A 22,807-nucleotide genomic window follows, 5' to 3' on the forward strand; every position below is an offset into this window, starting at 1 on the left:
ATGTGAACACCAATAGTTCATAATCAGTTCACCGCCACGCCAGCGGATGGCGCTTGAGCGCTCCTGTGAAGCACACTATAGAGACTAGCTTTTTCTCGGGTGCGATCTCAGAAGTAAACTGACGCACCAAAGGAACGACACTCATTTTGTCTGTCTCTTTATTTATTCACAGTGTTTTCACAGATACACAGTACTTCACTGTCTGTGTGTCCTTTGCTGCCAGCCCAGATATCCCCTAGGTCTGAGGCCGGTAACACACACACACACAAACACAAACACAGGTGTCTGGAGCATTTTTTTGGATTTTGGCAATGAATGGGAAAATGTAAAAAATGCTTTTTTTTTCACTTTGTTTGTAAAAAAAAATCAACTAAATCCAGTATAAATCTGAAAATGTCTACATTTATATCAAGATCTGGTCCTAGAGCATAAACACAAAGTGGAACGAACTTTCTGTCTCATACACACACGCACACACACACACAAACACACACGTGTGTGACTGCAACAGAGAGCATTTTTATAGAAACTGGCAAATAAAATCAACAAAACTGGCATAAATCTGAAAAAAAATTCCATACATAAATGAAGGACAAATACTAGAGCACAAATGCAACATGGAACAATCATGAGAAAGAGAGGGAAAAGGGCAAATAAAAGAAAGATGAAAGGCAGCTTAACTTTTGCATAACTTCCCTATTGACCTCTAGTGGATAATGTGGTCATTGCACTCTCTTTCTCTTTAACTATAATTCCTAAAGTTTTTCCACAAACCTACAGATGCCGGTATTCTATCCCTAACACATAGAGCAATGTCCAAAAACTATTTATATTTATTTAAGATCATCATTCAAGTGATTTTTTCATAAAAAAATGATTTTTAATAAGTCAATTTATGACATAGTTAAGTATTTGTGCAGTAAATAGGTAAAAAACTACCAAATACCCACAAAAACACAGCATAAATGTATAGTTGAGAAGTAAATAAAAAAAATGATATATAGTTTTCCATGTAAAAATTTTTTATTTCCTTATGCAATCGCTCTGTAAAAGTTTGGGGTCTATCTGACCCCAAGGGACTCAAACGTAAACCCTACTTGAGGGACGATTAAGGGTTAAACAGGTATGTTTATTTATGAAGCGGCAGGAACTCAGACCATAAACAGGTAAGTGGATAAATAGAGAGTTATTTGCAGACCTGGAATACTTTAAATTAATGGTCTTACAAGTTGGCAGAACACACATGCACACACACACACACACACACACACACACACACACACACACACACACACACACACACACACACACACACAGAGACTCACTTGGTGGGTGTCCACTGTGCTGGTTCGGACACTCCGAAGGTGGAGCCGGAGGGACGAGGGAGCCTGGAGCCGCAAGGCCAAGGATCTCAGGTGGAGCCTAGGGTGGGAGGTGCCAAGACGTTGCCGATTGGTTGACGGGCGAGATCAGCGGCCAGAGGCGGAGCCCAGCAATCCTCATGCTTAGGCGAAGCTGGTGAGTGCACAGCCTGAGGCTTGACAATGCCGCAAGGCGCTATGGGGGAGGGCGAAAAGCTGCAGGAAACCAGCTGAGGCAGGGCTGAGATCTGCATTGGAGGTGGGAGAGGAAGGCTGGGTGGGATCACTGATAATTCCGTGTTTTTGCTAGATGATGATACGTTTCTCCGCTGAATAAAACCAGCAATGATAATAGTTCAGATGATGGCTTTGATGAAAGTTCAGGGTGGGACAGGGTGGGACAGGGTGTGAAGCACCGCTTCAGAATCCCAATCAATCAGCCAGTCTTCTGTTTCAAGCTCCACCAGGACTCCCATGAGGACAATGTTTTCTGGCTCACAGCCATGGTCAGACTTACCTTGGGGCTTCGGCTCCAGTGTGTTATTCATTGCTGTCTTCATAGGCTCAGTATTCGCACCCGGTGGAAGCTTTTTGTCTGCGGAGGGTCTGCCGTTGTTGTCTCCGTGGTTAGGGGTGGTGGTGAGCTGGGCTCTGGGTCTGGCTGTGGTCTCGATCAGGGGTTGGTGCTCTCCAGACACCAGATGATGGCCTTCTTCCAATCAAGTCCTGTGGTGTTTGGGAGGTCTACAGGATAGAAGTAGTTCACCAAGACCCAGAAGACAGACTTTAAAGTCTCATCATCAAAGGCAGTCTTTACAGCAAACTGACAGAAATTAGCAAAATCCATTAGAGGAAGCCCGTCTCAGGCTAGGGCAGTGAATTTCGTTGCATAATCCATTCTTGGGTCTGGTATTCTGTAACACTGATCCTAAAAAGTTGATTAGGAAATAAAAACAGGATTTATAAAAGCATTTATTAAGGGTAGGATTTATTTACCCTACCCTTAAACTTACCCATACCACCACACCTGTCCCTAACTTTACCCTTAAACTCACCCATACCACCACACCTGTCCCCAACTTTACCCTTAAACTTACCCATACCACCACACCTGTCCCTAACTTAACCTCAAACTTACCCATACCACCACACCTGTCCCTAACTTAACCTCAAACTTACACAGACCACCACACCTGTCCCTGACTTTACCCTTAAACACACCCACACCACCACACCTGTCCTTAACACCCTTAAACTTACCCATACCACCACAACTGTCCCTAACTTTACCCTTAAACTTACCCATACCACCACACCTGTCCCTAACTTTACCCTTAAACACACCCACACCACCAAACCTGTCCTTAACACCCTTAAACTTACCTATACCACCACAACTGTCCCTAACTTTACCCTTAAACTTACCCACACCACACCACCTCTCCCTAACTTTACCCTCAAACTCACCCATACCACCACACCTGTCCCTAACTTTACCCTTAAACTTACCCACACCACCACACCTGTCCCTAACTTTACCCTTAAACTCAACCATACCACCACACCTGTCCTTAACTTTACCCTTAAACTTACCCATACCACCACACCTGTCCCTAACTTAACCTCAAACTTACCCATACCACCACACCTGTCCCTAACTTTACCCTTAAACTCACCCATACCACCACACCTGTCCCCAACTTTACCCTTAAACTTACCCATACCACCACACCTGTCCCTAACTTAACCTCAAACTTACACAGACCACCACACCTGTCCCTGACTTTACCCTTAAACACACCCACACCACCACACCTGTCCTTAACACCCTTAAACTTACCCATACCACCACAACTGTCCCTAACTTTACCCTTAAACTTACCCATACCACCACACCTGTCCCTAACTTTACCCTTAAACACACCCACACCACCAAACCTGTCCTTAACACCCTTAAACTTACCTATACCACCACAACTGTCCCTAACTTTACCCTTAAACTTACCCATGCCACCCCATCTGTCCCTAACTTTACCCTTAAACTCACCCATACCACCACACCTGTCCCTAACTTTACCCTTAAACTTACCCATACCACCACACCTGTCCCTAAATTTACCCTTAAACTTACCCACACCACCACACCTGTCCCTAACTTTACCCTTAAACTTACCCATACCACCACACCTGTCCCTAAATTTACCCTTAAACTTACCCACACCACCACACCTGTCCTTAACTTTACCCTTAAACTTACCCACACCACCACACCTGTCCTTAACTTTACCCTTAAACTTACCCACACCACCACACCTGTCCCTAACTTTACCCTTAAACTTACCCATACCACCACACCTGTCCCTAAATTTACCCTTAAACTTACCCATACCACCACACCTGTCCCTAAATTTACCCTTAAACTTACCCACACCACCACACCTGTCCTTAACTTTACCCTTAAACTTACCCACACCACCACACCTGTCCTTAACTTTACCCTTAAACTCACCCATACCACCACACCTGTCCCTAACTTTACCCTTAAACTTACCCATACCACCACACCGGTCCCTAACTTTACCCTTAACCTCACCCACACAACCACTCCTGTCCCTTGCTTTTAGAAAAACTGACCTATATAAATAGACCTATATAAAAATACCCTTTATATAAATAAAGACACAATATATTCAGTTTTGCCCAGCCAATTAGGTTCATCAGAAATATACATTTGTTAGTAATTAGACACAGGTCTTTGATATACTTATTTAGACATCTATTGTAGTCAATAAGGTGTATATCGTAATGATTCGCAATAAATACAGTGATGTTATATAGTTCACTTGATATGCAATAGTTATTACTAAAATAAGTGTTACGGAATGTATACTCAGAACACAAAGAGAAATGTTAACAGAGTTTATTCCAGACAGCACGAAGCAACAGGCAATGTAAACAGATGAGTAGATATACAGTAGAGACTTGATGTTCTTTTGATGTGAGAATGATGGAATGTCTTTTCCTTACAGGTGCAGGGACTCGTGGGAATTAAACACACACACACACACGGAATTAGATAGGCCTATATATCTTATTGTATATATCTAGATGTATATTGACCTACATCTTGGAGCTAATTAGTTAGAATTATATTTCACATTGATTCAAACGGAGCCCAAATTGCTCATCCTTTCTACCAGATGCATTTCTCAAGACTTTAGTGCAATTATTCTTCCTTTCTCTAATGTTAAGCAGTCTTTGTGGTGGGCGATTTGACTATATATTTCTTTTTTTATATACTTTTAATTGGATTATATTGGATATGTTGAATCATGGAGCATCCACAGGAAAGTACAGAAAGAGAGAAACTCTTAACTCAAACCCGGTCCCATAACAAAACTATGCCCTACCATGATCAATGCTGCAAGAGGGCGTTTACTCTAACCACAACACTGTGTTGATGTTGATTTCGTGTTTTGGGAGAAAATGGCCCTTGAATCCTATTGTACCCTGCCCTTTTAAAATGCTCAATATAATCAAAAAATATTGAAAATATTGTCTTTTAAATATCATAGCCATCAGTTCATTTGTATCCTTTTTCTGTAGGTAATCTGAGTTGGTAAAGCTGTAATTATACTCAACCAACACTTTCTGCAGTGCTCATATGTGACCACAAGAGGGCACCTGAACACTTGACTAATCAACCCTGCTTTTTCTGATCTCTCAAAATAGCCTAATAAAGCTGGCTAAAATGTGTCCTTGACCATAATTCTAGATTGTTTAACCCTCTGGGGTTCTTGATTTATGGGTCACAGTCAGGACCTTGGGGTCAAAAATGACCCAGAGGGCGGGATTAAGATAAAAAAGATTTGAGTAAAATCAATGAAATATATTTTTGTTCAATAATATTTTTTCTTTTCTTTTTTGGTGTTTTGAGATAATTTTATGATTTATAATTAATATTTAAGCAATAATTATGACCCATTTTTTCCCATTGAATATAATAAAAAATGTATATCTATATATTATTTTTTTATTATTATTCTTATTAAAGCTGTATTTAATTTTAGACTCAAGCCTAGGCCTCATGAAAGCAATTTTTTAATGAGATTGGTGCCATCCAGTGGACACATTGAGCATTTTTATCACGCAATTGCAAATTTTTACCACTATAGTGGATCTTGCGTTTTATCAAAAAATGTTAAAAATCGTAGCTTCCTCGGAATGGTCCGAAACTTGGTGACTTTATTGGTACTTGGTATATGAACACCCAAAAACATTGGGGATAGGATTTGAAAAGTCTAAGTGGTCATAAAAAAAGTCACACTCAGGACCTTCGGGTCAAAAATGACCCCCATAGGAAATGAATGGGAAATTAGTTTTTTTGTGCATACAATCTACAAATCAGCCAGGATGCAGAAAAAAAGGACTGAACAGTGAAGGGGTGAATCTCTAAAACATCAAGAGTGAAAAACAGACAAAAAAACTCACACACACACACACTTATACACACAAAAACACACGCACACACAAATTAACGCGTGCCATTCCAAAAGCTAATTGTGTTTTTGTGTGTGTGTGAGGTTTTTTTTGTCTGTTTTGCACTCTTGATGTTTTAGAGATTCACCCCTTCACTGTTGAGTCCTTTTATTCTGCATCCTGCCTGATTTGTAGATTGTATAGACAAAAAAACTCTGTATTTTCATATTTTTGCCAATTTCCCATTCATTTCCTATGGGGGTCATTTTTGACCTGAAGGTCCTGAGTGTGACAATTTTTTTTACGACCACTTATTTCAAATCCTGTCCCCAATTTGTTTGGGTGTTCATATACCAAGTACCAATAAAGTCACCAAGTTTTGGACCATTCCGATGAAGCTACGACTTTTAACATTTTTTTATTTTAAAAAAGTTGGGTCAGAAATGACCGAAGAGCCCCAGACGGTTAAGTAGTGGTATGTTTTATTTATGCATTATGAATCCTCTGCATGAAAAACCCTTAAGCTGGTTTACTGGTTTCCCAGTCTTGGCTGGGATTTTGATTAATTTTAGATACTTTTCAGTGTGATATGTGACACATTAATGGCTGCCATATGTACAGTCTGTCTACCTCTGTAACTATCTTTCTTTCTGTCTGTCTGTCTGTCATAATTTGAGTACCTAAGTTGCCGTTCCAGAAAATCCACCACACCACATAATATGGGTTATAACAGTTGTCTCTTTGTAACTTTCTCATTGGTAATGGGGAAGCAAACACAGTCACGCATTATTAATGCAGGGAATTAATTTTATTGTCAAAACGTAGATGTTCATTCACATCCCAACAAATAATGTATTTGACAAACATCCAAGGGAAGTTCAATTGACAAACAGATTTAGATTTCCCTCAGAGGCACCGCGTACTGTATATAGGGGAGTGCAATTTCATTTATCTCTCAGATTGATCCTCCTGTTAAAAACTGGGAAATTACTGTTAGTTTCATTTTATGTCAATTATTCCTGGAAACTGATGCAGACGTAACACTTTACAAAGTGAGATGTTTGGATGTTCACCAAAATAACTTTCAATTTATTATCAACTGAATTTTTTAAGGGGAGAATCGTAGAAATTACAATTGCAGAAAATAATTTGACACACTAGATCATTGTCTTCAGTGAAAATCCCTGAGATAACATTAGGGATCCCTGAAAATTCAGTTAATAACATAATAATACATTTACATTCATTGTTTGTTGAATTGAACGGATTGTGTGTTAATCGCATAATATTGTAATAAAATCTTGCAACTTGTAAAACATGCAAATTCCTCTGATAGATTCTCCCATTAATCAGTGTCACTTCTAATCAAACCATATTAAATGATTGACATAAATTACATATTATATTTTAAAAGCAATTTAAATATATAAACATCAGTGACTGGACAGTGTTGAATCCTGACTAATAACATTATTCAAGTAATAACATTCAAATTTGTTCACTGTCTGACTGATTTTGTTGTAAAGTATTCAATACAGGTTTGAGGGCATTTTCTGAAGAATCCAGTCGTCCAATATTACCAGAAGCTGTACAAAAGGAAAAAAAAGTCAAATATATTGTGATTTTTTTTTTTCCCCCACTTCACCTATACAGGAACATGCATGGTGGAATTTGTTCTGTTTGATTTTTAAAAAAAAAATGTGTTCAGAACACATGAAACAAATCATAATTGTGCCACTAAATACAATTGTACAATAAACTAAATAAATAAATATCTGCAATAATTCATTCAAACATTCTACTGATAAGTAACTGCAAGTACATGTCTACTTACCCGAGCCCTAACCTACCAGTATACTAATACACAACTAATACTCAGAGTTAGTCGACATGTAGGTGCAACGTTACTTATAGTCAACAGAATGTCTAAAGGGGGCCATCAAAATAAAGTGTTACAACAAATTCATGTTTGCAACAAAATGGGTAAAAGATGACAGAATTTTCAGTTTTTGGTGAACTTGCCCTTCAACCCTCATCCTTCCCTTGCACTTTGTAACAAATCCTTCCCTCGCGGGTCAAAATGACCCGAAGCCCTAAAATTATGCTTCATTTTAATTATGCACATTCTTTCAACTTCAACTCACAATTTCATGCATAACCCCTTTAATTCAGCTCAAAATATCTTACATCGGATGTCTTTGGAAAAAGATAATATAAGATGATATTTCATGATTCTTGCCACGGATGAGCTGTTCCGCTGGGTCCTAAAGTCAGTTCTTCAGTGTGCATCCAGATACACATGTAGACATTATACAATCATTTTTTGATAGTTTTAGCATTTTTTTGTTTTGAATTGTGAGCATTTTTCGATGGATACTAAAGCAATTTAATTCATGGGGGTCGAATTGACCTGCGAGGGAAGGATTTGTTACTTTTTTAAATATCAATCACAAACCTTCTCCAATCCAGAAAAAAAAAAAAAAGGTGTGCATTCGTGGTTCAAGTGCGACTAAAGTCCTAGTGTCTTGGACCACTCCGATTAACTCTCAGTTTGTAAAAAAAAAAGAAATTAAAATGAGTTTTGGGTCAAAATGACCAGATGGAAGGATGAGGGTTAAATCTATTACCCAGTTGCAACAGAATCTTGGTTTGTAGATGTGATATGATACTCGCATGAGGATACTCGCATACTGAGGATTAGTCTGTGAAAGGACTGGCAGTCCAATGTGTGTAATGAAGATACATGTGTCTGTACTGGCCGTACCTCACTGTTTGAAGGACATCCCATCATTATCTTTTTCCTCGGTAGAGTACTGAAAGTAAAGAAAGGCTTCAGTTAATGAATGTCAAATATTTCATTTCCTGGATTTTTTTGTAATAGTGCATTTGATACTTCATATGGACATTTTTGCCTAATTCTTGGTATGATTTTGAGCAATTTATTCAGTTGAATATGCTTAATGTTCTCATTCTTACCCATTCCGACACTGCTGCCCACACACGAGACTGAAAGACAAAACGTGCACAAAAGTCATGCATTTTTATACTCATTTCAGTAATGTAATGTTCAATCACAAAGCAATATTGCTATGCAACACTTAAAAATAATCTGAATGTCTTTGCATTAGATAACAGAATAGCAAAGGATTTATTTCATAGAAAGATAGTACAAACATTCACGTGAACATTCATTATTCATGCATACACTGTGGACTTCTACATCCACTAAAAATCACCTTTTGGTTTGTTTCCAGATGCCATTTAGTTTGATATTTTGTTAACACTTTATTTTACCTTGTTGTTACACATGTTTCATGCACTTACTATAGTAATAACAGTACACTCTGAATAAATAAAGCTGCAAGCAGCAATTAAGGGGCCAAGCACATAAGTCATGCCACCATGACTGGGAGCATCAGACCAACTGCAACAATGAGCAATTAAAGACATTTTAAGATGATTTTAGGCAATAAGGCTGAAAAATCATAAATACGGTTTATCATTTGACCAATAGGTGGCACTTTGAGTAAATTGATGTTTTGTGGTCCGTTTGGGGGGACAATAACACACGCAAAGTTTGGTGTTAATATGCCAAGGCATTGCAGAGATGCAGCCTCAAGAGTCATTTTGGCATCATGCCCCAACTTTGTTGATGTGGTATACAAAACGGACAGTTTTGTCTAGCAACACAAAATCCATAACTTTTTGCCAGCATGGTCCTAAGATGAAACGATTCGATTTTTGAAATCGGACTGACGGTCTAGAAGGAGTTAAAAAAGTAGGTTTTTAAAGAAATTCATGGCGGAAAGGAAGTTTGGCCAACTATGGCAAAACTGGCATCTATGTTCAAACCATGACCAAAGGAATCTGTTTAGACCAGTTTCATTACAATAGGCTAATTTAATGAAACGTTTTTTGGAAAACGTTTGATCACAAGGTCTCGCTGCCCTTAAATGTTTTGAGAACGGTCAGGGCATGGTGCCAAAAAACATATACCAAGTTTCGTAACAACACACCAGTGTGTTCATAAAATATAGCATTGACGAAAATTCAAAATGGCCGACACACAAAATGGCAGAGATTGGGAAATTGGGTATCATTCGACTTGGCATGCTGCACTGAATTTTTGGCCAAATCATTCAGAAGTATGTTCATTTTTCATATCTCCTGACTATTCCGTGTCATTTTTTCCGAAACTGTGCCGGTAGCCTCAGATCATGGTTGTCATAACACACCAAATTCGGTCAGAATATGCTAAAGCGTTGCGGAGATATAGCCTCATGTCCATTTTAGTTTGACAAATCAACTTGAAGTTTTTCTCATTATGGCCTGAAGATGATCTGATTAATTTTTTTGTGCAAATTGGAGCAACAGGAGCAACCTAGGAGGAGTTTGAAAAAGTAGGTTTTTTAGAAAATTCAAAATGGAGGCAAAAATTGGATGATGGAAAATTACGTAATAGGGTGCAATCGAATCAACTTGAGCCACGGAATCAGAAGAAAAATAATTTTGTTTCTTGCCCTTACAGTTCAAGAGTTATTAAGATAAATGTGAGTGCAACTTTGGACAGGTGGTGGCGCTTGAGGGATTAAGTTAGAGACTCCAAATTTGCTAAGGTGACAGACAAGACTGTTCTCCATCTGTGTACCAAATTTCATAACTTTTCCGCAAGTGGTTAAATGGGCTGCCACAGACTCAAGAGCGGAAAAAATAGAAGCAGAAGAAGAGTAAGAACACTAACTATTACAATAGGTGCCATAGCACCGTGGATACTTGGCCCCTAATTAAATGCAACTAATCCTAAACCTAACCCTATAGTAAGTACATGTTGTAAATTAATATTACTCAATACTTTCATGTATAATTACACTGTTACAAGGACACCTTAAAATAAAAAGTTTAACTGATATTTTATCTAATGCAATGAAAATCAAAAATGTTAAGTGTGTCTAAATTATTTTTGGGGCACCTCATTACCTGAATACATCCTGCTGGTACAGAACGGGACCTTGGTTCCATCCCGATTCAGTGGGGCGACGACCACGGAGTACACCTGGCCGCACACGATCTCTGACACATCGCATGTGCTGTAGCCGGGCGCTGGGCTGCACACGCGAGGGCTGCCGTTTCCCTTAACTTCTGCCGTGTAGTTGGTGAGGGCGCTGCTTGACCTCCAGTGCACACGCAGCGTGTTATTGGTTCCTCTAAAGAGACGGATGCCCGAGGGACAGCATTCACCTTGAGAGAGAAGAGAACAGATGAAACTCCACAATAAGATTCAACAGGTGATAGTATAAGCTTTATACACGTTACCTGGCATGAATTACTGGCTAGATCTTAGAAGTGCTGCATTAACTACAACAATGACTAAATAGCTACTTGCCTATTGGCTAACATTATTTGCCCCACCTCCATGGCCTAGATCAGGGGTGTCTGATCCTGGAGGACCACTGTCCTGCAGAGTTTAGCTCCAACCCCAATTAAACACACCTAAAACAGCTAATTAAGGCCTTACTAGGCATACTAGAAACTTCCAGGCAGGTGTGTTGAGGCAAGTTGGAGCTAAACTCTGTAGGACAGTGGCCCTCCAGGACCAACTTTGGACACCCCTGGCCTAGATGATGTCAGCTGAAATTTGTTTCTGAGACATGTATGTATTGTATTGAGTTGATTATGTACCGAATTCCCGAATCGTCAGTAAGCTATCTAGATAGCGAGGTGAATGTTTATAGGGTTGCCAAAGAATGGGACGCTACATTTTATTCACATTCAGTTGGATATTGACTAAATATCTATTATGCAGTTTTAAGTTTTAATAAGATTTCCCCAAAAAATGGACATGAATGAATTTGCCGTCCTCCTTGATTCCTATTCTTTATGGCAACAAAGCAGCAAATTTGTAATTATGACTTTGAAATTGGTACATTTCCGATAGCACATGAAGGCAGCATAATTATCTCACCAAACGGTTATGGAAGCAGTTCTATTTTTTATATTGTTGCTGTCTGATGAAAAACTCGATAACACTTTAGTATGAGGAACACATATTCACTATTAACTACGACTTTTGCCTCAATCAATTCATAATTTATTGCTTATTAATAGTTAGTATTGTAGTTGTTGTAGTGTTTAAATTTAGGTATTGGGTAGGATTACGGGATGTAGAATAAGATCATAAGTTATAAGTGCTAATAAACAGCCAATGTCCTAGTAATATGCATGCTAATAACCAACAAGTGTAAGTGTTACCAAAAACTCACATGTCTGCTTTTTGCCATTTTGAATTTTTACCATAGATGAAACAGTTCACATATAATGATAGAATTTATAGTGCGAAAGGTGACTAATGTGAAATATGCATTTTTTTGGAGACTGCTTTCATTGGACAGCGACAATACGCATTTGTGGTTTTTCTACCACTAATAATGTCAAGTTATTGAGAACACACCGGCAGAAAATCCATGATAGGTGCACTCCGCCTTGTGCCCGGTGTGACTGATCGCTTCCAGGGAGACGGTGTAGTTAGTGCCGCAGGTGATGCATCCCATCACGCATTCTGTGTCCATAGTGTGACACTGCGCATCGCCTCGTGGTGAAGACAGGGAGGCGATGTAGGTCTGGGCGCCGATAGCGTCCGCCCAGCTCACGTTGGTCATGGCCTGGGTCACCTGGCTCACCGTGAGATTGGCTGGGCAACAAGGTGCTGGGAAAAACAATATTAATACAAGTACATTTTTTGACTTTCAACTAAAAAGACATGCGCTCCAGAACCAAAAAACAGCATTCTTGAACTCATTAAAAATGCTCTACATAGGCAAAAACTCTTTCCTCACATTTGATTTCAATAGTTTTCTGTTAGCATGTTGCTAAGCTAAAGCTTTAAATATAGAGCTGTACAAATATAGGTTAAAATAGCCCATATTTAGGGGTTTTATTGATACTTTTTGAAGGAAATGTATTTGTAATCATAAAACTTGAATTCTTAAATCATTGAATGTATTTTAGCTGCCTGTGTAGGTTTTGGAACTTTTCTTTTTTGACACAATTGGCTCCTTTGCTCTCTGAATGGAAAGCTAACCTGTTTCCAGGGGAATGGTGTAGCTGGGAATGCTAACTCCAGCTGAGGAGGATGCGATGACACTGACATCATAGATGGAGCCGCAGGGCAGGTTGGGCACCTTACAGGAAGTGCCATTTGACTGACAGTAAAGCGTGTTGCCTACTGGGCCAATCAGACTGACAGTGTAGTTGGCAGCTGTGTTAGTAGAAGTCCAGTTAACCAGCACACTAGACACATTACTCTGGCTCACACCGGTGATCTCAGGCATGCATGGAGCTTTTTGGAAAAAAAGAGAGAGTGTGTGCAGTTATACATCTGTGGCACATATTCATGATCTAAATTCAAACTGAGTGTGTGAGTATACCTGTTTCGTGTGTTTGTGGTCTGCAGGTGAGGTTGCAGCCACTTACGTCGTTGCATGGAATGACGACTACGCTGTACCTGCTGTTGCAATTGAGGTCAGAGAGGGCGCAGCTGGGTGCCGTGTCGTTACACAGAACCGTTTCTGTTGCATCCACCGCACGAGTCTCATACAGATCCGCACCACGCACAGGGGACCACTGTATCATCAGCGTCTCCCAAGAAACTGCAGAAACCGCTGTGAGCTCTGGACAGCAAGGCACTGTGGATAGTAAGTGAAGATAAATAAGGTTCTTTATGCAAAGGCATTTTTGTTATTTAAAAAAATCAATGCAGTCATCACAGTTTTATGGAGAAAATCATGCAGTAACAGGGTCATGGGCGAAATATTACGCTTTTGTAATTATGTCAAAATTATGACACTGTGGGACAGGTCCAAAACACTATTTAAGGGGTGGTGTAAAGACATTTGATGTGTTTAACCCTCTGGTACTGTTCGCTTGTTGGTCGAAAATAAAATGAAAAAAAAAGTATTATATTTTAGTTTGACAATGTTTTTAATAAATAGTTTTGTATTTTATGGTATGGAATTATATTTGAGTTATAATACATGTTTTCACTTTTTGAGCATGGACCTAATAATTATATTTCCAACTTAAACTGTCATAAATCTTGAATGCTTTGGAGCACAGGCTGAAGTTTGGTCTCTTTTTTTAAAGAGGGCACTTGGCAGATTATTGCTGGAGTGAAAAAAGTTGTAAAAAGTGAACTTAAAAAAAATGATTACATTTTACAATTATTGTTATGAAAATATATATTTTCCAAAACACGTTTTACTACGATTTTCGCGCGCGTTTATCGCCGACATTTAACACCTCGTGACTAAACAAAGGGCGCCAATGTGAGTGTGCACACCGACGCGTAAAACGCCAGGCGTAAAAGCGTCATTTTTAAAACAACGCCTCGGGTTCGTTTTTTTATTTTGACGCGGCGCGTTCAAAACTGGCCGACCAATGAGATCAGCGCTTTTGTTCACGTGCCTGGAGCTGCTGAAGTGACAGTAAAACACGACTGGGTGGCGCTCAAGCACAAAACGGTCTTGCCAAGCACACATTGATAAGACGAAGAAGTAGTAAGTAGACAAAGAGAAAATGAGCTGATAATGCTGCCTGCCAGATAGCAAAACGTGTGTGATGGTTTTGGCCATACACATAATATATCTGTGGTTTTGGCAAGCACGTAAAAACTGTTTCTCTTCTTCTTCTGTGTGACAAGCGAGTGTCAGAAGCGTAAAGTGCCGCAGCACCACCTTGTGTACCGGGAGCGCTATCTACTGAATGTGCACATTCACTCGGCGCATCGCCAGTGAAAATCGCTTGGGTGTGAACACTCAAGACGCGCCGAAAAACGTCACGAAAAACGCTGGCGATAAGCGCAGTAAGCGATAAGTCCCAGTGTGTACAGGCCTTAAAACTGTGAGAAAATCAAAGCCATCAATCTAAAAAATTTGTGTTCCAAATTTTAGGTTCATATCTAAAAAAAAAATTGCTTTCAGTAAGAATTTGTTTGTGTGCAGTACCAAATGTTTCCAATAGATGAAATTTGTCTCCCATCCATTTCCAATGCGGCCATTTTTGACCGCAAACAATACTAGAGTGTGACCATTAGTTTAGGGCCATTTAACCTTTTCGAATCATGTCCATGATTTGTTTTATGTTCACACAGCAAGTGCCAAAACCTTTACCAAGTTTCGTACCATTCCATTGAAGTTATAAAACAATTAATTAATTCATTTCAGTCAAAAATGACCGAAGAGTACCAGAGTGTTAAAGACTCCATGGAATCACTTGATGAGTCTTCTTCCCTGTGGATGTTACAATTTAAAGGGTAAGTCTGGATGGGATATATCAAAGGGTTAGTCTCTGTTTAAATTGACAAAATACTTTATTTTACATGACAGCAGTGACCCAGGTGCTTGTCAATACTCAAATTGATGTTTCCTCACTCCTCCATCCTCCAGCCCGTGACCCGGGAAATCGCTCGAACTCAGCCATCTTAAAGGGCATCTCAGTTCTATAATTGCACCGCGAGGGAAGCGAGGAGTGAGGAAGCTTCCTAAGGAGTCATGAGCAAGGACTTGCACCCTTGCATCCTAAGGGGTTGGAGCTAAGACGCAAGGAACGGAAGCAAGGAAACGAGGATGCACAAAAAAGAAATGAGAAGCACACCAGGATTTGCTAGTATCATAGTAGGGGAAGATCATTCTAGAGAGCATTTGATTGGACAAATTTGCCTGTGAGTGCAACATGATGTCAATCTTTTTGGCTTGTTTTCAGGGAAGAAAGGTATGTTCATTTTATATTCATTAAAGTGCTAAAATAACATGAAGCTCTCACAGGTGGTGTGGTTGACGAGAGGTCCCGGAGGACTGGGTCCAGCCTGGTTGTGTGCAAACACACTCATGATGTAGGAGTATCCGCAGCTGCAGTTAAACTGACAGCGTGGCTCAGTTGAGTTGCACGTCCCCTCGATGCCATCATCACTCTTAATAAAGGTAGTGTAGTACTGTGCGAGAGGGACGGGGCCCCACTTCAAAGAGCAGTTACCAGCCACCACCTCCTCCACCCAGATAGGCTGTGGGGGACAAGGGACTGACAAATAACAGGTTAAGACAATGAGAGTCACTGCAAAGGACATGATTTTCAGTGATAATGACTTAAATTTCACTCAGCTGCTCAAACAATGTTAATGACACTTCAGAAGACCTAATGACAGATCTGTATATAATTGACGTAGGCCTAGTTTAGGATTGACTAACCTCTTTACATGGGAATTAAGTAACAGAGCCAAGTTGCTGAATATTCAGTATAGGCGTCTTTGATATGTAGGCCTACTGTAAATGTGGTTGGTCATATCTTTACATGCTAATGGTTGTCATAACCATAACATGTTTTTGAATGTGCTGTTTGGTATAGTTTCAGTAAACGGACAGATGAGAGAGCTTTGTGTTGTTAACATTACAGTATATCTTAATAAAGGCCTGTCCAATCCTGCTCCTGGAGGGCCACTATCCTGAAGAGTTTAGCCATAATTAAAGGTGCCCTGCCACACATATTTCATTACTTTTGTGGTAATGTCTGAAGTTCTACCTTGGACTCTGTAATATTTTCTTTGTGGAAAAAAATTCCTTGGTTACCTTGTTTCAAGCTATTCTATTCAAGCTGCTTGACTCTGATTGGCTAACAGCTAGCCAATGAGAGCCTGACTATCAGCATCCTTTACCCAGCGCAACAAGTAGAAGAACTTTGTTTACTATCATATACTATAATTGTCTGGAATCGCTGCAGAAATGGCTTCTTCAGGTATATTGCCTATTATATATAACGTTCAGCCATCCTTGCTGTATACGAAAATTGTCACTGAGCTAGACGAATTCTGTGGGCGTGGTCTCAACTGAGCGAGCTCATGAATAGTAATGAACTCGGGCAACACCACGTCAGACTGACCAGCTTTTGAAAATGGCCTGATTTCTCCGCTTATTGCTTTTCAGTGGCTAGAGCTGACAGAGGAGGTAGCAGTTCATTTTCACATTCATGACATAACACAAACACATATGGACCTAACATATTTTTAAAAAAATGCCTCTTTGTCGCCATCTTTTTGTGAAACCTGCAATTGCAGTTATTTGCTGAATTATAATCTTTATGTGGTTTGTGCATCGGCACGGCTCCTCCGCGTGGATACATCTAATGTTTTGAGGAGTTTGTGTGGCTGTCATTCATTCACTGCACCTCAGTGGATACTGTACTTCGAAATCAGATTCCACGTCTTGGAAGTACATCCAAAATAAGAATTTATCTGTGTGAAACCTGCAATTGCAGTTACTTGCTGAATTATCATCTTGCTGAATTACCCCTTCACGTGGGTTGTGTATCGTCACGTCTTGGAAGTACATTCAAAATAAGAATTTTACCCGCAAAATGTCATCTAAACAGGTAAGTACACTGCAAAAATGCTTTTCTTATTTAATATTTTTGTTTTGCTTCTAATGAAATATCTAAAAAATTCTTAAACCAAGATGCATTTAATAGATAAGTAAAATTACCATTTTTTCTTTTTTTCTGGAAAAAAAAAAATGGGGTAAGAAAAATAATAAACAAGATTTCAAACAGAAACAAGATTATTTTACCTACCCCAAGGTAAGGAGATAGTTTTGAACACTGGCTGGTTATGTACTTGCTTAAAAAATTGATTTTAAATAATTTTAAAATAATAAGACTGCAACTTTAAGCATAACTGAACCGGCTAATCAAGGTCTTCAGGATCACTGGAAACTTCAAGGCAGTTGTGTTGGAGTGGCCCTCCAGGACAAGGATTGGAAAGTCCTGACAATATTAAGTACATCAAACTGAGCAAGTCCTGTTATCTACGTGTGAATCGGTTTACTCACAAGAAACAATCTGTACTGGGTATGAGGGGACACTGTTTCCGCCCTTGTTGATAGCGATCACTGTGACAGAGTTGGTCTCTCCACATCTCAAAGGAGTCAGGGTGCAGGAGTTAGTAGATGAGGAGCAGTTCTGGCCAGACAAGCTCAAGGCTAAATACTGCTCTGCACCCTTGGTTGAGTTCCACGACACTACAATACCCGCGTCAGGGGTGCTCGTCACCACCAGAGAAATAAACTGAGGACTGGGAGAACCTGAGGAGACACACAAACAAAGTTTAAGGTGTCTTAACTATAGAAGATATTTATCATTAACACTTTCAATCCAGCACATGGAGGGCCACTGTTCTGCACAGTTTAGCTTCAACCCTATTAAACACACCTGAATCAGCTAATAAAGGTCTTTCATGCAGGTGTGATAGACCAGGTTGGAGCTAAACTCTGCAGGATGTCGGCCCTCGATGAGCCCTGAAAATCCCTGCCTAATATGCTGTACTTAGTGTGCATTCATTGCTGGTTGCTCTGTTATTGACACATTTCTCTTCCTTAAGTGTGATTTAGAGGTATGACAAAACTGTATATTTGTATTAAGTGCACAATGACTGCCTAAATTTTGTAAATTTAGTAATCTCTCTTTCCATTCCTATCCTCTTACGTGTGATCTGGCACATTGTGAAGTCATCTCCGTGAATGTTCTCAGGACTCCAGGCGTTTCCCTTAATACAATAAAGGGTTCCTGCCTCCAGGTCTTGAAAGAGAACCTGAGTGTCTGTGGTGTTGATGCTACTTTTGCTGTATGAACCGTCTTTGATGATGCTGAGGCTGTAGAGGACAGCATGATTGACTGGCTCCCACTTGACCAGGATGCTGCTGTTACTGGGAGAGCTTGTGTTGAACTGAGGAGAAGAAAGGACTGGGGTCCAACAGAATGAGGAAGAGAGAGAAACAGTAAAGGTAAAAGATCAGACAGACGGCTGCATTGTGACCAAAAGCATTTTTTTTTTCTGAAGGTTGAATCCCAAGCTAAGCGATCTAATTCTGAGGTTTAGGTTCATTTTGTTCAAGTGAAATGGACATGAGAGACAACTGATAGGTGGTGTAAAGTAATCAGAGCAGTACCTTTTCATTTCTTCCCTGCCCTTTCCTACCTGCTCTTTCCTTTCTGTTTTTTCTCTTCCCCTTCACTCGTTTTCTATTTTATCCTTTCCTTTCTTGTCCTGTCATGTCCTTGTCTTGGCATGTCTTGTTCGTCCCTCTCCCGTTAATTTCTGTTCCCTTCTGTTCTTTTTAATTCCCATACATTTTCTGGCAGGTCCTGACTGTCCCTCTCCCATTCCCCTCTTTTCCTTTCAAGACCCTTCTGTTCTGTTCCATTACCCTCAGTCCCTCTGTTCCCTTCCCTGTCAAAGCCTTTCCTGTCCTGCCCTTCCCCTTTAATATCATGTCTGTCCCTCTCTTGTTCCTTTCTGTTCCCTTTAGATCCCTTCTGTTCTGTTCCATTACCCTCAGTCCCTCTTTTCCCTTCCCTGTCCAGGCCTTTCCTGTCCTGCCCTTCCCCTGGAATATCCTGTCTGTCCCTCTCCTGTTCCTTTCTGTTCCCCTCTGTTCCCGTTAGGTCCCTTCTGTTCTGTTCCATTACCCTCTGTTCACTTCTTGGTCCAGTCTTTTCCTGTCCTGCCCTTCCCCTGGAATATCCTGTCTGTGCCTCTCCCGTTCCTTTCTGTTCTGTTCTGTTCTGTTCCATTGCCTTCTGTGGTTTGAGCTGGTTTAAGCTGGTCCTGAGCTGGAGCTAGTTTCTTAGGACCAGTTTAGGACCAGCTTAGGACCAGCTAAAGGCTAAAGACCAGCTCAAACCAGCTGCCATGCTTCAAAACATACCTAACCAGCATATGCTGTTTTTTTTCAACAGGGCAGTCTTTTCTGTCCCATCCTTCCTCTGGAATATCTGGTCTGTCCCTCTTCTGTTCCCTTCAGGTCCCATCTGTTCTGTTCCATTACCCTCGGTTCCCTTCACTGTCCAGTCTTTTCCTGTCCTGCCCTTCCCCTGGAATATCCTGTCTGTCCCTCTCCCATTCCTTTCTGTTCCCTTTAGGTTTCATTGCATTCAGTCCCTCTGTTCCCTTCCCTTTCCTATCCAGTCCTTTCCTTTCCTTTTCTTTCCCTTTCCTGCCCTTCCCCTGGAATATCCTGTCTGGCCCTCTCCTGTTCCTTTCTAATCCCTTCCTTTCCCCAGTTTTCTCTTGAAATTGGATACTTTTCAATCAAATCTAGGCATAGGGTTCTACTCTTACCACTTCCTGGTGTGTCGTAACTAGTTCTCACATTGCTTAAGTTGTTTGAAGAAAACATCCCATTGTGCTGTAATGTATCATATGCATGACGCAATTCTGTGGATATGTGTAAGTGATAGGATTTCTGTTCTGAGAATTAAGGTCCCTTCCCTTATTATTTTCTTGTGACCATCTCAGGTGGAAAACGTGCTACCTGAACAATGAAACAAAACTGCTGAGGGCCCTAAGGTAAAGACACAGAATAAACTTTCTGTGCCCAGTCCCTTGAGAAGGGCAGCCCTTTTGTCATAGTTCATCTTCTCACACCTGGATATTGTTACTTAGGGATACTTGCGTGCGAAACCTATTTAATTGAAAATGTGAACACAACCTATGCATGCTGCTAAAAATTAAGCCCATGAGATCCGCTATGTAGCTTATTCTGATGCCCCCCCCCCCCCCCCCCAATGAGAGGATAAGGTTTCTGCACTGGGTGAGGGTTAGAGAATAGCCAACTCTGTCCCTTCATGAATGGATCATTTCTTTGGCCTCTAGGTCACAAGGGTGGAGAGAGAGGAGAAAAATATACCTGTCTTTGCCACCACGGAGATGGATGGCTGGCTTCTGCCTGCACTGTTGACAGACATGACACTGAGAATGTAGTCTGTGTATGGCTGGAGGTTGGTGACAGTCCCCGGAGACATGGGTACTGTGCTCTCAGAGAAGAAAGATCCATCGTTTGTCTCAGCGCGCAGGATGTAGGACGTTGCACCGGAGACAGGAGTGAATTCCACAGTGATACTCTGGCTTTCTTTAGAGGAGGCCATGTCAATGGTGGGCACATCGGGAGCTAAACATAAGAAAATAAATTGTACAGTTTCATTTATTTCAGTTAACTGCAATTAACAATGCTCTTAGTAGGAGCCAAATGGATTCAGAAATGTTAAGCTGCAACTACACTCTTAAAAATAAAGGTTCTTAAATGGTTCTTTGGCGGGGTGTATGGTTCCATGAAGAACCTTTAATATCCAAAGAACCATTCCATTACACAAAATGTTCTTTGTAGGTTCCTTTCACAAAACGGTTCTTCAGGGAACCAAAAATGGTTCTTCTGTGGCATCACTGTGAAAACCCCTTTTTGGTTCTTCCTGGCACCTTTATTTTTAAGGGTGTAGGTCAGTTTATCAAACAATGTTTATCAAACATGCTAAGCCTGAAACAGGGTTTATATGACTATGGAAAACCTGGAAGTATGAGGGAATTTCCAGGCAAAGAAAGCTTAAAGTTTTTCACACTGAGACATATTACCACTCTTGAGCAAGACATCGCTAGTTCAATACGCACCAGTAGATCCATCCACATTAGCGTCTCCCAGCATGTTCATGAGGCTTCCCAGGGCCTCAACACGAAAGGTGTATTGAGTGTTGGGGTTCAGGGAATTAATGGAGCCCATAATAGTGTTCTGTCCAAAGCTGGCAAAGACCACGGGGATTGGAGAGTTCCGGAGGGAAGCTGTTACTCTGTAGGACAATGCACCTTCATATCTGCTCCAGCGCAGCACTGCACTCTTTGATGTCACCGTAAAAACACTCACGGTCATTGTGCTGCCTGAAAAATACAAGAAACATATCTTTCTGAGGTCTTCATCAATGCTGTTTATTTAATGCAAATAACCAAGAACATTTTATAAATGAGTTTGATTTTTAATTTAAACAGATACTGTAAATTGGATCCAGATGAGCAGTACCTGATGCCTGTAAATGAAACCAATGAAAAAAGACTTTCATTAGATTAAGTACACTATTGTATACATTTTCCCTATTATTAGATTTTGAAGTGTTTTCTGTAACTGTTTTAAATAGAAAGTTAAAATATGAATGCTTGACAGAATAACAGAAAACGTTATATATTTTACATCTTATGGAACTGTTCATACATGAATAAAGGGTAATACATAAATAAATAAATAAATAAAATGTGACTCATAACTCTGTACCTGTGAGAGTACTCCAAGCAAAAACGCCAGTCCCTTGATTCCTCCAAAGCCTGCCATCTGTTTTCTCTGTTTGAAATCCTGGTTTATCTCTCTTTTTTGTTTTGTTTTTTAATTAAACACACTCTCTTCTTCTGTTTCTTGTGTTTTGGCTGAACATACATGGAGTTTTTCTTGAAGACATCTCAGATGCTTTAACCTAGCTCCGCCTCCTCAGAAGAGCTGGCCAATAAGAGCTTGAGATGAGAATGAGCTAGCCAGTCAGAAGGGGAGATGAGAAACGGAGGCAAACAGGTGTAACAGTAGACTGGGGGAAGAGGTCTAATGCTGTTTAGCCTGCAGTCTATTGCAAATAGTGTGGTTTATACACGTTTGTGTAGTTTAGTTGCCAATTATGTAAAAACATTCATTATAAAGTGTTACATAGGTATTCTGTCCCTGCAATCTTTTCTTTACAAAAGAGACCACATTTTCTTTTTGTAATTTTGAGATTGTACATTTTGGGCCAAATTTAGTTTATGTATAATTATAAAGACTTCTTTTTACCCTTTACGTTTTTTATGGTTTAATGGTGTGTTTTCATTAGTGGTGTCCCACTAATTTGCAACAGTTGAAATAAACTTTAAATATCAATGAATCATAAAATGTTTGCATACTTGTATTTTATGCACTGTTAAAAGTTGTTCTTTTTAAATATATATTTAATTGAGTTTGAGAGATTTCATGTGTAACAAAATCTGCATGTTTCCACCAAACATCAGGTATCCTGGTGTAGTTTTAACACACAAAGTGGTTATATTGTGAATAAAGTTTTTTTTTTATTTTTTTTTATATTAT

At 40.0% G+C, this 22,807-nt stretch overlaps 1 protein-coding gene across 1 annotated transcript; it reads right to left on the reverse strand.

Moving 5' to 3' along the window:
* Positions 1–6,631: 6,631 nt before the first annotated feature.
* fndc7b (fibronectin type III domain containing 7b) lies at positions 6,632–22,030 on the reverse strand (the record flags this gene model as incomplete). The annotated part of the gene is made up of 14 exons (XM_079802063.1): positions 6,632–7,426; positions 8,605–8,653; positions 8,817–8,846; positions 10,818–11,078; positions 12,289–12,543; positions 12,919–13,176; positions 13,265–13,522; positions 15,657–15,911; positions 17,711–17,962; positions 18,363–18,620; positions 20,567–20,827; positions 21,322–21,585; positions 21,725–21,731; positions 21,974–22,030. The coding sequence occupies 13 exons, from the start codon at positions 22,028–22,030 to the stop codon at positions 8,631–8,633; spliced, it is 2,439 nt and encodes an 812-aa protein (XP_079658189.1). The 3' UTR covers positions 6,632–7,426; positions 8,605–8,630.
* Between the last annotated feature and the right edge of the window lie 777 nt (positions 22,031–22,807).

Source organism: Gobio gobio (genome assembly GCF_949357685.1).
Source record: "Gobio gobio genome assembly, chromosome: 21".
Lineage (NCBI taxonomy): Eukaryota > Metazoa > Chordata > Actinopteri > Cypriniformes > Gobionidae > Gobio > Gobio gobio.